This window comes from Otolemur garnettii, unplaced genomic scaffold (genome assembly GCF_000181295.1).
Source record: "Otolemur garnettii isolate 467f Iridium unplaced genomic scaffold, OtoGar3 scaffold00009, whole genome shotgun sequence".
Lineage (NCBI taxonomy): Eukaryota > Metazoa > Chordata > Mammalia > Primates > Galagidae > Otolemur > Otolemur garnettii.
The window spans coordinates 2,902,157-2,917,447 of record NW_003852404.1 but is presented as its reverse complement, the minus strand read 5'-3'; the positions used below and the strand labels follow the sequence as shown (position 1 = coordinate 2,917,447).

The 15,291-nt window shown below is 53.0% G+C and overlaps 1 protein-coding gene across 1 annotated transcript in view; it reads left to right on the top strand.

The window, feature by feature from the left end:
- The first annotated feature begins 220 nt into the window (after positions 1 to 220).
- The window catches only part of EPHA8 (EPH receptor A8), a 29,886-nt gene continuing 14,815 nt past the window's right edge, over positions 221 to 15,291 (top strand). Inside the window, exons 1-3 of the mRNA XM_012801459.1 lie at positions 221 to 233; positions 3,812 to 3,876; positions 9,465 to 10,128. Of these exons, the coding sequence (XP_012656913.1) occupies positions 221 to 233; positions 3,812 to 3,876; positions 9,465 to 10,128 (742 nt within the window). The remainder of the gene's footprint in view (positions 234 to 3,811; positions 3,877 to 9,464; positions 10,129 to 15,291) is intronic.

The following is a 15,291-nucleotide window of genomic DNA, read 5'->3' as shown; positions in this document are numbered from 1 at the left end:
TAAAGCCCACATATGCTTATATACATCACACCACATATATAAGGAGCCCTTATGATTTCATTCATGCCCATTGAAATGCAGGGGCACAGGCAGAGAATATGATACTTGAGGCCCAGCAGGGGCCATGCAGCGGGGCTGAGGTGAGACAGTAGGCAGAGCAGGCTGGCTGGGGTGGGTGGGGATGAGGTGCAGGCTCCTGGGACACCAGAAGAGACCTGGCATGGGGCTGCTGGGTGCGTGAGGAGGAGGGCAGGAAGGGCCTCAGACCTTCAGAACTGTGCCTAAGAGGATAGCGTTCCAGGGTGTGGATGGAGAAGAGGGCAGGATGCTGAGAGGCCCATGTCAAGGGCATTGGGTGGTGCACCCCAACTTCTTGCCTCATCTCTCTTTGGGGAAGAGCCAGCACCCTCTGGAGTGACATTCTGGCAAGCCTCAGGGCCCTTTGAAGAGGGAACATGGAGCAGGCTCTCATGCTGGGGACAGATCATGGCCCGGGAGAGAGGACATGTCTGGGGAAGGGCATAAGCTGGGAGAGAGGCAAGGTTTGGGATGAGAGGCAGGTGGGGGTCTGTCCAGGGTGGAGGGAGGCATTGTCCAAGGGCCAGAGGCCACGCCCCATGTGATTAATGCAGCAGGGCGTCTAAAGCCAGGTACTTCCCATGCGGGTCTCACAGCCATGGGGTGGAGACCTGGGGCCTGTGTTCCATATGGGACATCCAGGAGTCCTTTCTAGCCCTATCCCTGGGCTGATACAGAACAACCAGAACCTGTTAGGGAGACTGTCTGATGTCAGAGATGGAACTCTGTTCCCAACTGGGGTCCAGAAAGGTTAACATGCCTTTGCCTGGCCAGGTACCCCTCGCCAGGCCTCTCACACGGGTCCTGCTGGGAAGGGCCCTACACCTGCAGAGATGCCCCTGAGCCCCAGCAGGCCCCGGGGCACTTATCACTCCCTTGTGTGGATTATCCTCCACTTTGGGGTGATCTCCAAGTCATTCAGATCCTGGCTGACATCCCCTGGCCACCCTGAATTCTCCAGCCTCACCATCATGCGCTGAGTCCTCAGGGAATGTAAATCAATTTAAGTATTAGTCTCAGCAAAATGGAATGGGGGAAGGTGACGGTGCTGGAGAAAAAAAGAAATCGCATAATGCCTTCCACAGTCGAACAGGAACAGCTTAGGAATTATCTGCGCTTCTCAGAGCAGGGGAGGGACCTGTTTGATCCCCCTAGAACAGCCCAGGCAGATAAGGCTAAGAGGGATGCCTGTGGACGTCTTTCAGGTAAGGAAACTGAGGCCCAGACAGGTTAAGTGATTCACTTCCTTGAAGGGTCCCAAGAGACCTTGAATCCAGTCCTCCTATTTTGCAAGTGGGGACAAGCCCAGAAAGGGGAACTGGCTTCCTGGTGCAGGTGCAAGAGGCCAGAGAGCGGCCAGCTGTGGTGACCATAAGTGTCTCAATTTCTGAGGGGACTAAGGCCCAGGCCGGGCAGGCCTGATGCTGGGATCCCTCTCCTGCCCTGATCAGACCTCCTGTGGGCCTGGCTTCCCTTGAAAGACACTCTATTCCCACCCATACAAGGGGTCATGAGGTAGGTAGGGAAAGTGGGGATGGGAGTGGGGGGGAGGAATAGAGAAGGGTCTGGAAGGAATTAGAACAGCCCTGGAATCCTATAGCCCTTCCTGAATCCGATAGCATCGACTTTTGACTTAGCTTTGGATTATCTGAACCCCCTGGCTGGCTGACCAAGAATCAGCTGCAAATGTGGCGTGGTTTCCCAGAGGAAGGACAGCCCAGAGAGTGGGGTCTGCAGGCCCTAAAGTCAGGGTGTTCCGGGGGAGAATTCTAAGCAGTGGACATTCCATGGGTTGCTCCAGGGCAGGGGCAGGTCTAAGCTGCATCCAGGCCACATCATAAGAAGGGGTGCACCAACCCCGAGATTGGTGCCTGGGATGCAGGGTGGGGTAGGAGAACCTATAGGTGGCCTCTCGCACCCTGTCCCCAAACTCAGCCCCTCTGGTCTGGGGGAAACTGCAGTGCAGCCCCCCTCCCCCTCCCACCAGCCAGCATGAGGAGAGAGCTCGCCTGACCCAGTTTTCTCTACATTGCCTGAGAGGGAAGGAGGGAGGGAGGCAGGAAGCCTTCTTCTCTCTGCCTATGGCCCTGGCGTGGGGCTGGATCAGGGAGGGGGAGATCTCTCTGTGGACATTGCTCCATCCCCTAAGCCACATGGCCCCTGGGGACCCAGGGAGGAGCACAGAGGCCCCCCTCCCTGGTTCTACCAGCCCCTCTCCAGCCAGCTCCTCTGGGGTCCCTGACAGTGGGTTGGGAGGGTGAGAGGCAGAAGAAAATCAGCAAATAAGAGCATCCTCACTCCAACATTTCCTGAGGACACTTGTCTCCAGCTTTGAGGGGCAGGCTCTGAGCTATGCAAATCTCAGGCAGAAGGACACTCAGCCTCCCTGTGAGAAAGTTCCAGGAGGGTCCCGGCTTTAACCCTCTGTGCCCTGCTGATTGGGGTAGTTGGAAGCCCGTTGTTGGCTAAGAGAGGAGGTTCATGGAAGAGAGGGTGAAAGGAACTCTGGAGCCTCTCATACAGCTATCCCCAACTAGATGGAAAGGAAGCAGGGGCCCAGAAAGGGGAAAGGACTGACCGAGCTGCAGTTGTATCCTCAGGTACTAAACAGTAAGTAAGGGGTGGCCACAGAGATGGGACAATGGCAGGAGGGATGGGACTTAGGGAAGTAGCATTGGTGAGGACGGGCTCTGGACTGGGCATCAGCTCTGGGCTTTTCACATGGCTTCTTAACCCTCATCCCACCCTTAGGGATGACCCCAAAGGCAGGTTCTTTCTCTGCCATGTTGGGGAACTATACAAGGTCCCCTTTCCACAGGGCCTTACTTATAATAGACTTGCCTTTTAGACAGTGCTCTTTCCCCATGGTGGGGACTACTCAGAGTTCTGTTTCTCAGGCCAGGCTGAGCACACAGGGGTGGTGGTTTTGTCTGGTTGCCATGGCCGATGTGCTGAATGCCACCCCTGACAGCTACACCTTTGGGGATCCAGGCAAGTGTCTGGGCTTCTCTGTGATTGGTTCTTTCATCCATAAGCAGAGATAATAATTACTACTTCTCCTCTTGCAGATAAGAATTACTACTTCTCAGCACGTAGTAGGTGCACTTAGAGGCAGCTCTCCCTCCTCTAATGCCACCCACACCCTACATGTGCTCAGAGGACCTGTTAGATGCCAGGCACCACCCTGGGGACACTGAAGATTATATAGACAGGCCCAGTCCTCAGATGGGAGGCATGACTTCACAGCATGAACGCTCAAATGCCATTACATCACATGAGTGAAACAAGGATCAGGCCCTCCTAGCAGAAGCTGTGTGAGGCAGGAGCCACTGTCACTCCCCATCTATCACGGAGGAGAAAGCTGAGGCTCAGGGCAGTGAAGGGACTTGCCCATGGACATACAGCTCCTAAGTGGGAAAGCTGGGATTCTGATCTGGGCCTGCCAGACTCCTGTGTCCCCCTCTTAACCATCCCACTGCACCACCGACCACTTGGTCAGCTTGTATTCTGGGAGTTTAGATGATAGATTTTTGGCCACAATGGTGGAGGAAGGCTTCAGGGAAGAGAGAGAATGTGAACTGGCCTTCAAGGATAGGGGAAGCGAGAAAGGGCGTCCAGGCAGAGGGAACATGTGTGCAAAGACATGGAGCTGTGTGTCGGAGGCTGAGAGTGGCCTGGCATGGCTGGGGAGGGGTTCACAGGGGCCTGATGTCCTCTTGTCTCTGTTTTACAGTGAATTTGCTGGACACATCGACCATCCACGGAGACTGGGGCTGGCTCACGTATCCGGCACATGGGGTAAGTGATGGGCAATGGGGACAGCGTCATCCTGAGCAGAGAGAGGCTGTGACTCAGATCAAAAGGAAACAGAGTCCCAGAGAGGTAAAGGAATTTACCCAAGGACACATAGAAGCTAGAGGCAGAACAGCTGATTTCTTATCAGTTTGGTGCACGTAGACCCCTGGGATTACTGACCAGCCCTGATTTACAATGTGCTAAGACCGGGTCTAGGATAGCCTGGGACACAGTGACATCAAGGAAGGCCAGGCCTTCCTGGCTTCTGGACTGGTCCCCTCTTTTACTACCCTTCCCTCATCGGGAGCTGCTCCAGCTCCCGCAGCCCCTGCTGGTCTCTCTTCATTGTCAGAACTGCCTGAATGGCATTGCCAGCTCCTACTCTGGCCAAGCTCCCAGGCACATCTGGCCTTCAAGGTGACTCTGGGCTCAGCCCACAAGGTCCCTGTGAGCTGTGTACTTACAGATGATGGCCCCCCAAGCCTTTTTGTTGGTACAAGCCTGCACTGCCCAGTCTCCCACTGTAAGCTGAGGTAGCAGAGTAAATGTGAGCCCCTGGGCCCAGCGGGGTCCCACCCTTGTTGTTGATGAGCTGGGTGGTCCTGGGTCACCATGTCACCTTCCCAAGTCTCAGTTGCCCTGTCTTTAGAAAGGTACAAGCAGCTGATGACCTCTTCAGGTTTTGTGGCAGGGGTGGCATCGATGGTGGGCTTTATAATGATCATTAGCATCATTATTAGCGTGTATCGCTCACGTGGTTATTACCTTATGTAAATCTCCCCCCTACCATCGTGCTCAGACTCACACTCATACTCACCCATCACAGACACGAGCACATCATCACACCCCACTTCTTTCATAAACACTCCAGCTTCCAGGGCTCTGGGGACAGAGGGATAGTAATATTAATAATGATGATGGTAATGACATCAGGAGCTAACCAGAAAGAGAGTCTTTCTTGACTTTGGAGGAGGATTTTTATCTGGGCAGTTTGTGGCCTCTGGATACTGGTCCAAACAGAGCCCAGTCCTCTCTCTGGGGGTCTTGTCACCGGGCAGAAGTGAGCTGAGTGTCTGCTGTCGCCAGCCATCCTTCACTGGGCTTCAGGGAGCTAGGGGTCAGGCCACGTGGCCCTGACTGTGCAGGTCTGAGAGCCAGGAGGGAGCCCACACCTCCTGAGCCAGTGCTGCAGCCTGAGCATGTCACCCCTGCCTGAGGTTGGAGGCCAGGTCCTCCAGGTGTCCCTTAACTTCCCTGGGCCCTGTTTTCCCCCTCTGTGAGAAACTCTTCAGTGTGGCTGTCACCCCCAGGTGAGCATGGGTGTGGAAGGGCTTTGGGGAAGTGAGCTGACCCAGCCTGTGGCAGAGGCTGACCCAGGAGGAGGTCAGGCTTGGGGCTCAGGAGATTGGTTCCGTGCCGACTGCCCGGCTGTTGGCATTCCCTGAGTCTCAGCAGCAGGAAGGACACACCTAGCCCCAGATTGGCTCTGGAGTGTCTCTGTCCTACTAACAGCCTTGAATTTGGTGTTTAGAGTAACAAAGAGTCATCAGGGTTTTGAGGAGCCTGGCTGGGAGTGTTTTTTGGATGGTCACACTGGTGATCTAAGGTTCTCTTGTTTGCAGGACACCGTATAGCATAGCTCAACATTCTCTTATTTTGTTGGAGAGTTAGAACAAAATAACTGATATTCACATAACTCTTACCAGTTCACAAATATCATCTCATTTAATCCTCACAAAAAATCCTTCAAGGTGGGTACTGCCACCCCATTTCACAGATGAGGAAACTGAGGCGCAGGCAGGTTCCAAGTGATGGCAAACTGAGACTCGACTCAGGTCTCTCTGGGCCTGGAGCCTGCATTGCATCCCTGATGCCACCTTATAAATGCAAGTGATGAGGCCTACTATGTGACCTCACTGTGACAGGTGGGAGGCAATCCTCATTGTCTGCTGAGCCAGGGACCACCCCCATCTTTATAGGGCCTGGAAGTTGACTTGCCCGGAGAGGAAAGAAGGCTAGAGGGAAATGCCTAGGTCCCCAACTCTCTAAACCTTGAACTCAGGCCAGGCCAGGATGGCAGGTGAAACTTGCAGATTCCCACATCCAAGAAATCTGGGGAGGGGCCTGGGAATCTTCTGCTTAATAAGTTTGAGGTTCTGTCCACTCCTCTGATTGTGGAGTCTGTTCAACAGCCTGGGGACAAGGGCCATGCAAGACTGTCCCCAGCATCAGATATGTTACTCACTTGAAGGACATAGTGCTGGGTCTGAAGGGCTGGTGCTTTGCCTCCTTTGGCCAGTGTGATTGGGGCAGGTCACTCACCTGGCCTCCATCTGAGCATAGAACACTCACTGTGCAGTTGCCATCAGTAGAGTAGTCCATCCGAAGGGCATTTAGCAATGAGAAACTGGAATCTCTGAGAGGCTGAACAATTCCACTAAGGTTGAGGGAGATCTGGCCCAGAACCCCTGCTCTTTACCAGGCTGTGCCCCCTCCCCTGTTCTTGGGAACCTCTACATGCTGAGATATGCTCTGCCTCCCCTGGCAAATCACCATCTACTGGGCTAAGAGGGCATATTGTTCATTTCTATAGACTCACTTCATCCTTGCCACCTCCAGGAATAGACGGGAGAAGCTGGCATTAGCTGCCCATTTTACAGATGAGAAGCCCAAGGCACCAAGAGGGAATGTGACATCCCTGGAGCCGCATAGCTAGTTTGCCACATTCTGATCTAGAAAGAGGACAGAGTTGGGAAACAGTGTGTCAGGGGCTCAAAGAGGCAGTTTTGGGGGCTTGAGTGGCAGATGGGGTGGGAGTGGCACTCAGTGCTGGGTAGGATGCCCCAGGCAGAAAACAGGGCTGATTCTGCCCCTGCTCCAGGCTTCCAAGAACCTGTCCACTCCAGGCACCTGCAGTAGCTCCTACTGCTGGCAGGGCTAGGCTGGACCGTTGGCATCAGTGGGGCAGCTGGAGCAGACCCAGCTCGAGCTGATTAATTTATCCGGGTCCCTGGCAGGAAACAGACAGGGAGCAGCTGGCTGGCTCTTTGGTGCTCCATTAATTGTGACAATGACTTTAGCCCCAGATGTGATGCAGTGCTGCCTCTGGCTGCAGAGTGGGGGGTGGGGCAGGGGTTCCTCTTGAGGTGGGAGATCCGGAAGCACAAACTCTCTCAGGTGATGCTGGCACTCTCCTGTGGCCCCTTAGGAGCAGGACATCTTTCCCTTTGATCCCTGGAGGTGGGCAAAGTGGGCTGTGAAGACATTGGCGGTTCAGCTCCATATTAATCCTATTCGTCAAGTGCCTTCCCGTGCCAGGCTGAACTAAGCACTTTGCAGGCATTTCCTCATTGCATCCTCTCAAGCCTTGCTGAGGTGGAGCCTCTCTGAGCCCCACTTTACAGAAGTGGGCACTGCGGGTCAAGATGAGGTCAGGCGGTGGGGCAGGAAAAGACTTGGGATGCCCATGGCCTCCACTCTTTGTGGAGGAAACTCCAGTCCCCATGGATTCTCAGAGCATCATTGGGTGTGGTCATCAGTCCCCTGCCCCTTTAATCAATAGAAGCTCTAGTTCAAGGACAGTTGCACATGGAGGCCCAATAGAGATGAAGGTTAAGGCGTTGCATGCTCTGGGACAGGGACTGGGAGTTCAACCCTTCCCTCCGCCCTCATCCCCCCAGCTCCTCCTTGGAGCCCTCAGGAGTCACTGAACTCAGCCCAACTGTATTCACCCCTGCAAGAGATTCCTACTTCATTCCAGTGCCAGGCCAGCAAGCGAACATGCAGACATCATGTCAGAAGGTCTAAGGAGGGGCCTGGAAGTCTTGCCCCTCTGGATTCCTGCTCCCTTTGCTGCATCAGCCTCCACAGCCTGGCCTGTGGCCTGGGGGCCCTTAAGGGCAAGGAATATATATCTGGCATATCTCTTTCTTTTTTATTCTGGTAAAATCCATATAACATCGAATGTACCAGCCTAACCCTGCATTCACTTTGCTGTGTGACCATCATCACTGTCCATCTCCAGGATTCTCTTCATCTTTACAAAACGGAACCTCTTGAAACCATTCTGCTTTCTGTCTCTAAGAATCTGACTATTCTAAGTACCTTACATAGGTGGAATCATATGCTATGTGCCCTTACGTGGGTGGCTTGTTTCACTTTGTGCCTTCAAGCTTCCTCTGTATAGTGGCATGTGTCAGAATGTCCTTCCTTCCTAAGGCTGAATAATACTCCATTGTATGGCTAGCCCACATTTTGTTGATCCATTCATCCATTGAAGGACCCTTGGGTTGCTTCCACATTTTAGCTATTGTGAATGATGCTGCTGTGAACACAGATGTACAAATTTCTCTTTGAGAAACTGCTTTCAATTGTTTGGGATATATAGACACATTTATATATGTATTTATTTATTTATACCTAGAAATGGAATTGCTGGATCATATGGTAATTCCATTTTTAATTTTTTGCAGAACCACTATACTGTTTTCCACAGCAGGCACACCATTTTACATCCCCACCAGTGATGCATAAGGGTTCCAGTATCCACATCCTATTCAACACTTGTTATTTTTTCTGTTTTTTTAAATAGCAGGCATCCTAATGGGTCTAGAGTGGTATTTCATTGTGATCTAGATTTCTCTGATGATTAATGACATTGAACATCTTTTCATGAACTATTTGGACATCTTGGAAGAAACATCTATTCAAGTCCCTTTCATGTTTTTTAACTGGGCTGTTTGTTTTTTGAGTTGTAGGCATTCTTTGTATATGTTAGATATTAGTCTCTTATCAGATATATGATTTGCAAATATTTTCTCCCGTTTTCTTCCTTGAAGAGACAAGGAAGAGGGCTGTCTCTTCCCTCTGTTGAGCACGTCTGGTTTATGTCTGAATCACCTGTGCCTGGCCAGCAGCCAGCACAGTAGTCACACTCCACTTTCCTGAGTCCTGGCCCTCCCTCTGGAGGCACCCAGGCCTGCCTATGATGTCCCACCCTTGGGTGGAGGGCAAGGGAACCTCAAGTACAGTGGGGCAGAGGGAGTCAGTCTATCAGCCAGTCACTGGACAAGCACCAGCAGGAGGAGCTGCTGGAGGATGGGCGGGGCGGGGGGCGGGGGGCAGGGGACATGATCTGGTTCATTTATTGCATAGTAAGATGCCTCCAGCAGCAGACATGGAAAGTGGATTTGCTGACTTCCCCAAGCAAGTCCACACTCTAGGAATAATAGGAGTAGCTGGACAGAGACGAGGTCAGAGCTTTGCCATGAATCAGACCTGAGTTCCAATCTGCTCCTTCACTGGTTAGCTAGCCACAGTGACCTCAGACACATGGCTCCCACCTCTGAGCCTCTTATTTCTGCATCTGTAAAAAGTCCGTAAATGACACTTCCCCAGAAGGATGATGGCCTTCTGTGAGATCACGACTGCAGGGTACCAGGCATCTGGCAGCTCTGACAATCCACCAGAAGGTCAGCTCCTTCCTCTTTTCGGATTCCACCCAGAGTACACGTGGCTTGTGGCAGGGTCTTTGGCAAAAGAGGACCAGGTGCTGACTCTGCTTTAGCCGGCTGTGTTCTCTGTGCCCACAGTGGGACTCCATCAATGAGGTGGACGAGTCCTTCCAGCCCATCCACACGTACCAGGTTTGCAACGTCATGAGCCCCAACCAGAACAACTGGCTGCGCACGAACTGGGTGCCCCGGGACGGCGCGCGGCGCGTCTACGCAGAGATCAAGTTCACCCTGCGCGACTGCAACAGCATGCCGGGCGTGCTGGGCACCTGCAAGGAGACCTTCAACCTCTACTACCTGGAGTCGGACCGCGACCTGGGCGCCAGCACGCAAGAAAGCCAGTTCCTCAAAATCGACACCATAGCGGCCGACGAGAGCTTCACAGGCGCAGACCTGGGCGTGCGGCGTCTCAAGCTCAACACCGAGGTGCGCGGCGTGGGGCCCCTCAGCAAGCGCGGCTTCTACCTGGCCTTCCAGGACATCGGCGCTTGCCTCGCCATCCTCTCTCTGCGCATCTACTACAAGAAGTGCCCCGCCATGGTGCGGAATCTGGCTGCCTTCTCGGAGGCGGTGACGGGGGCCGACTCGTCCTCGCTGGTGGAGGTGCGGGGCCAGTGCGTGCGGCACTCGGAGGAGCGGGACACGCCCAAGATGTACTGCAGCGCCGAGGGCGAGTGGCTGGTGCCCATCGGCAAGTGCGTGTGCAGCGCCGGCTACGAGGAGCGGCGCGATGCCTGTGTGGGTGAGCGCGGCGGCCTGGGCAGGGCTGCGGGGGCAGGGAGGACGTCTCGGGCGGGCGTCTCGGTGGTGGGGAAGATGGGGAAAGCCCAGCGTTCCTGCGTCAGCAGATACACCTGGCCACCTGTGTGCTGGGGGATGGGGTGGAGAGAAGAGAGGGAAACAGCCACAGACAGGGGGTGGTGCGGTGCTATGACTTCCTGCCTGGGTGAGGGGACAATACTGTGGGCTAACTCATGGCTGACATTGTTCTAAGCACTTTGCGTGTGTTAACTCATTTCATCCGCACCAGTAGCCTGTGAAATAGAGACCGTTATTATTCTGGTTTTATAGATGAGGAGACTGAGGCTCAGAGAAGCAAAGCAACTTCCCCGAGGTCACATGGCTAGAAAGTGGCACAGCTATGATTTGAACCCAGAAGCCTGACTCCAGAGTCACTGCTCTAAACTGCTAAATTTCTAATGTGTAGGGTAGAGAGGGTAAAGGGAGTGGACCCAGGGCTTGGGAGAATAGAACAGTGTGTGGGCAGGGGCGCCCAGAGAGCACAGTCTGGCTTGGTCTGTCACTGGGCTCCCGAACCAGGCTGCCTGTGTTCAGGGGGTCTTATCCAGGGACCTGGGGAATGTGTGTGTATGGTCAGGGTCTGTGCAGGCCGGGCATCCTAAGAGCAGGGAACGCTGGGACAGCTTGTGTGTAAAGACAGCTGGTGCCCAGCTGTTACTGGTTTCAGCCTGGTTTCTCTCTGCCCTTCCTTGGTCTCCCCAGCAGCTACACACATGGCAGTTCAGCCACCAGGGGCACAGTGACACCTGGTTATTGCGACCATTGCTTCCCCAGGGCTGAGGAGGAGAAGGGGAGGGAGTTGTTCCTACACAAGGATCAGAGAGACCAGGGTTTGTCCCCAGACACCCTGAATAAAAACTAGGACAGGGCCCTTCTATTGGATGTTGGGAATACCCTCCTAGCCCTTTGCTGCCACCGCACAGGCCTTGGAGCCACAATGAGGGGGGACTTTGAGTCCTTAGCACCCACCTCTTGGCCCCTGGCAGGTAGGAAAAGCCCCTCAGTGCTGCCAGGACTGAGCAGGGCACAGGCTGACTGTTTCTCAAGTGACATGGATATAGGGACCCTCTAGCAGAGGTGCTGTCTTGCCCAGAGATCTCTGGGACCTCTGGGATGTCCTCCTGGCCACCAGGTCCTTCCCAGCCCTTCCTGGAGACTCTCAGATTTTCTTAAGAAATCTTTGTTTATACCCCAACTGCTATGAGTCTTCACCTAACTCCAGAGCACCTTCTGTGACATTTGCTTGTTTCAGGCTTTGTTCTGCCCTCTGTAGCCCGGTTTGGCAGACTCTCCCAGCCGCCAGCCTCTTGAGGCTCCTGAACAGACATCTCTGTGCTTCTCAGCTTTCTGCTGGGGAATAACAATTGCAAACCCTCCTGTTGCTGTCACAGCTTACAAGGGGGTGTCCCACGCACACGTTCATTTTTTGCTCATTATAGCAAGACAGCTATTACAGTTCCATTTTATAGACAGGGTCACTGGGGCACCCGAGGTAGTGTCACCTGCTTAGGCCTCACAGCTGGGGAGAGGTGGAGCTGGGACCTAAAGGCAGGCAGGTCGGTGCTGTTCTGAGCCTCGCCCTGCTCCACCCTGGATATTTTCTCTTCCAGAGCTTCTCCAGCACCCCATCATCCTGATGGGGATAATAAAGTGCCTTAGTGACAGTTTTCCAATTGTTTGCCATGTGCCAGGCACTTTAATAAGTGCTGTTTACATGTTATATCGGTGTTTCATTCCTTTGAGCACCTGCTGTGTCCCAGGCACCAGAGATAAAGGCACATGGAGTCTCTGCCTTTACGGAGTTCACATAGTTTTACATCCTTACAACAGTCCTCTAAGCAAGGAACTATAGCCCCATTTTATAGGTGAGAAAAACTGAGGCCCCTCCACTTAATTAACAGATAGGGATATGATCCCAGGTTACCTGATTCCAGAGCCCAGAATTGCTTCCTCTGTTCATAAAACCCTCTTTAAAGCCCCACTTCCCTCCTTCCTAGGGTGACAGTCTAATAGTAGTAACTGGTACAGTGTAAGCCATAGTAGTTGGGCTGGCCAGCACATAACCACTCAGTGCCAACCTCTGCCCCCAACTCAGGATTTAGTCACTGAGCACAAACACAGCTGAACCAGTTATTTGTCCCGGGTGTGCTGAGACACACCTGCCTATAGGACGGAGACTTGCCACCCTGACTTTGGGCTCAGGCCTTCTAGAGGCCTCGGGCCATGCTCCAGTCTTCTTCTTTGACAGAGATGGGCAGTGGAGTCCAGAGAGGAAACGTGTCTTGGCCAAGGTTCCCCAGCATGCCAGGGACAGGGCTCTTGGGGGAAAGCCCCAGGCATGAACAGCAGGATCTCACGGGACTGGGAGTGGCTGAGGATACCCCCATTTCCTGGTACTGTTGGCACATTTAATAAAAAATAATAAAGAAGAACCAAACAGGGTTAGGGAATTGCAGCATACTTTGAATTTTACATTTAAATCATAATACAACATAATTATGCCAGTTGTGAGATAATTACAGGTTTTATAAAAAAATATTAATTCATAGTACACTGCAGACAGTGAGACTTGGGAATGGAGTGCCAATTTTAAGTCGCACAGGGAAGACATTTCTCATTCCTTTTGGTGGGCTCCTGTCACTGTGTAATATCATTTGGAAAGAGCAGCATAGGTCCCAAATGGGAGCCTGCCATGTCCTCCTTGGAGCCCCAGAGCCTCTTTGGTGGACAGCCTGCAGTCACACAGGAGCTGGGCACACAGTGGGGTGCCTGACCCGGGCTACTTGAGAGGTCCTTTCTAACCTGCTGCCACCCTTGCCCAACCTGAGGCCTGTGGGACCCCCCCACCTGGTTTAGGGACCTCTTGTTCCCTGTTGGGCAAATTCTCTCTGAGTGAACAGTTGAGCAGAGGAAGAGCTGGGAAAGGGGGTCCCAGTATGCCCAACCCTGAGCCCTTTCCTTCTAGTGATAGGAAAAAGGGGTCTAGAGCCTGAGCCCTGCAACAGGGGCCAGGTCCCCATCAACAGCCACCCTCCCCACCTCATGTTTCCTGTCTCACTGGTTTCACCCTCAGAGGTTCCCCTTCAAAAGTTGGCAGGGCAGCCCTTGATTTTACAGAAGATAATACAGCCGAGGGGAGGAAGGGACCTACCTGGTCACACAGCTCTTTAAAGGCCTTGCGTAGATTGCACTTAGGCCTGAGAGATGCATAGAATGATGTCACAGCTGTGTGGAGCTAGTCCAGCTCACCGAGGGTAGGAATAGAGGCCCAGAGAGGTAAAGCAACTAGCCCAAGGGCACACAGCAAGGAGTGCTTGATAGCATCTCAGATCTCCCAATTCTTCAACCAGAAAGCTTCCTATACTACAGAGCTCCTGACCCACTGACCTCCCCCAACCCTGGCTCTACTTCCTTCCCCCTCCCAGATTCGCTCCAGAAAGGGGAGGGACCCTCTCAGAGCATCACCCAATGGAGAAGCAGCCCAGAGCCTGAAGTCCTGGTTGCTGTCCTTCCTGTCACCTGGACACAGAATATAAATCACCCTCCATGGCCCTAATCATCTTTCTATAAATATCAGAGTCTCATTTCAGAGGGGGAACATGAACGACGAGCTCTTTTGCCTTTCTGTGTTTAAAATCTGATTTAGAATTAATTTCCTTTGACCGTCCACCGGCAGACACCTTATTTGTCAAATCTCAAGCTCTTTGCGGGGGAGAACAGAGAGGTGGCCAGGGCCACAGGCAGCTGCCGGCTTGACAGGCGGCCTGGGCAAGGTGCCCTCGGCTGGGGCAGGAGCCCCTCCTGGCACACGGCCCGACACCCGGGCGCACACAGACTCCGGAAGCACCCTGGGTCGCCGGGCAGGGCTGGGCCCCAGCCCAGAGCTGATCCATCTGTCTCAGCCATTAATTCCCGGCCCAGCCTCCAGGTCTCCAGGCTCCCTGAGGCCTAGTGATTAGTATTCTTATTAAAGATTATTTTATTTTCATTGCGTGGATTAATCTGGCCTTGACACGTTATAGCCATATGGGTATTAGCTGAGCATGTGAGAACTGCCGACTGCTGAGCGACAGAACGGCACAGCCATCTCCAAGCCCTGGGACGGTGCTGAGAGGCCAGGGGGATAGGCCACAGCTCTGAGGCTCCCTGACCTGGCTTTGTGTCCCGGATCAGGTGGGAACCTGGGGCAAGGCACTCGAGTTTCCTGAGCCTGTTTCCTCTTCTGTCAAACAGTTATATTAATGTCACTTACATCCAATTGCCATAACAAGTGCCGGGGACTTCCTTGGCATGAATTTACATGTATTCACTCGTGTAGTCCTCACTATAGCCCTATGAGATGGGTACTATTATTCTCCCCATTTTACAGATGAGGAAAACTGAGTTCTAGCAGCTTGCCCCATGTCACTTAGCCCAGGATTATGAACTCTGTCCCTCATGCTCTGAAAGATCCTTGAGAGCAGGACCAGCCCTTGTTTCTCTTGGGTCCATAGTAGAAGCTCAGTAAATGTTGGGGGAAGGAATAAAGTTGATGCTAATTGACATGGATCCAATAATTACAGTGTGGATCACTGTCATCAACTCAACAACAGGTTCAACAAATATCTGCTGGTTCCCTGCAAAGCCTCCCCCCGGTGGCGCCATCTCCACCTGGCTCCCTGGGCTGAGGAGAAGCCTGTGTCCCAGGCTGTGTCCCTGGACTGAGCCTCCCAGGGGGCTTCTGGGAAGCAGAATCGAGATCACAGTATGTCGACTGGGAGCCCCCACAACTCCAAACTCCCAACCCCAAGCCCAGCCCCTAGTCAGGCCTGTGCCCTCTTGGGATCATGTAGAGGGGAGAAGATGCCTCAAACTGGGGGCCTATTTTCCCCAACCCCACAGCTTGAAAGCCTCTTCTAACTCTACAGCCTCTGAATCTGTGAAGCAATGTAAGGACATTATCATTTCTCTTGATTCCAGGTTTTCTCTGAAGTTTGTAAAATTTTACAAATTAACCTGGTTTTAGCTATTATAATAAAGAGATACGATCAACATCCAAAGATGAAATGCTGTGAAATGACGTGACATCTTTTCAAATGAAGCTGCTTTCAAGCACTGAGTTTTC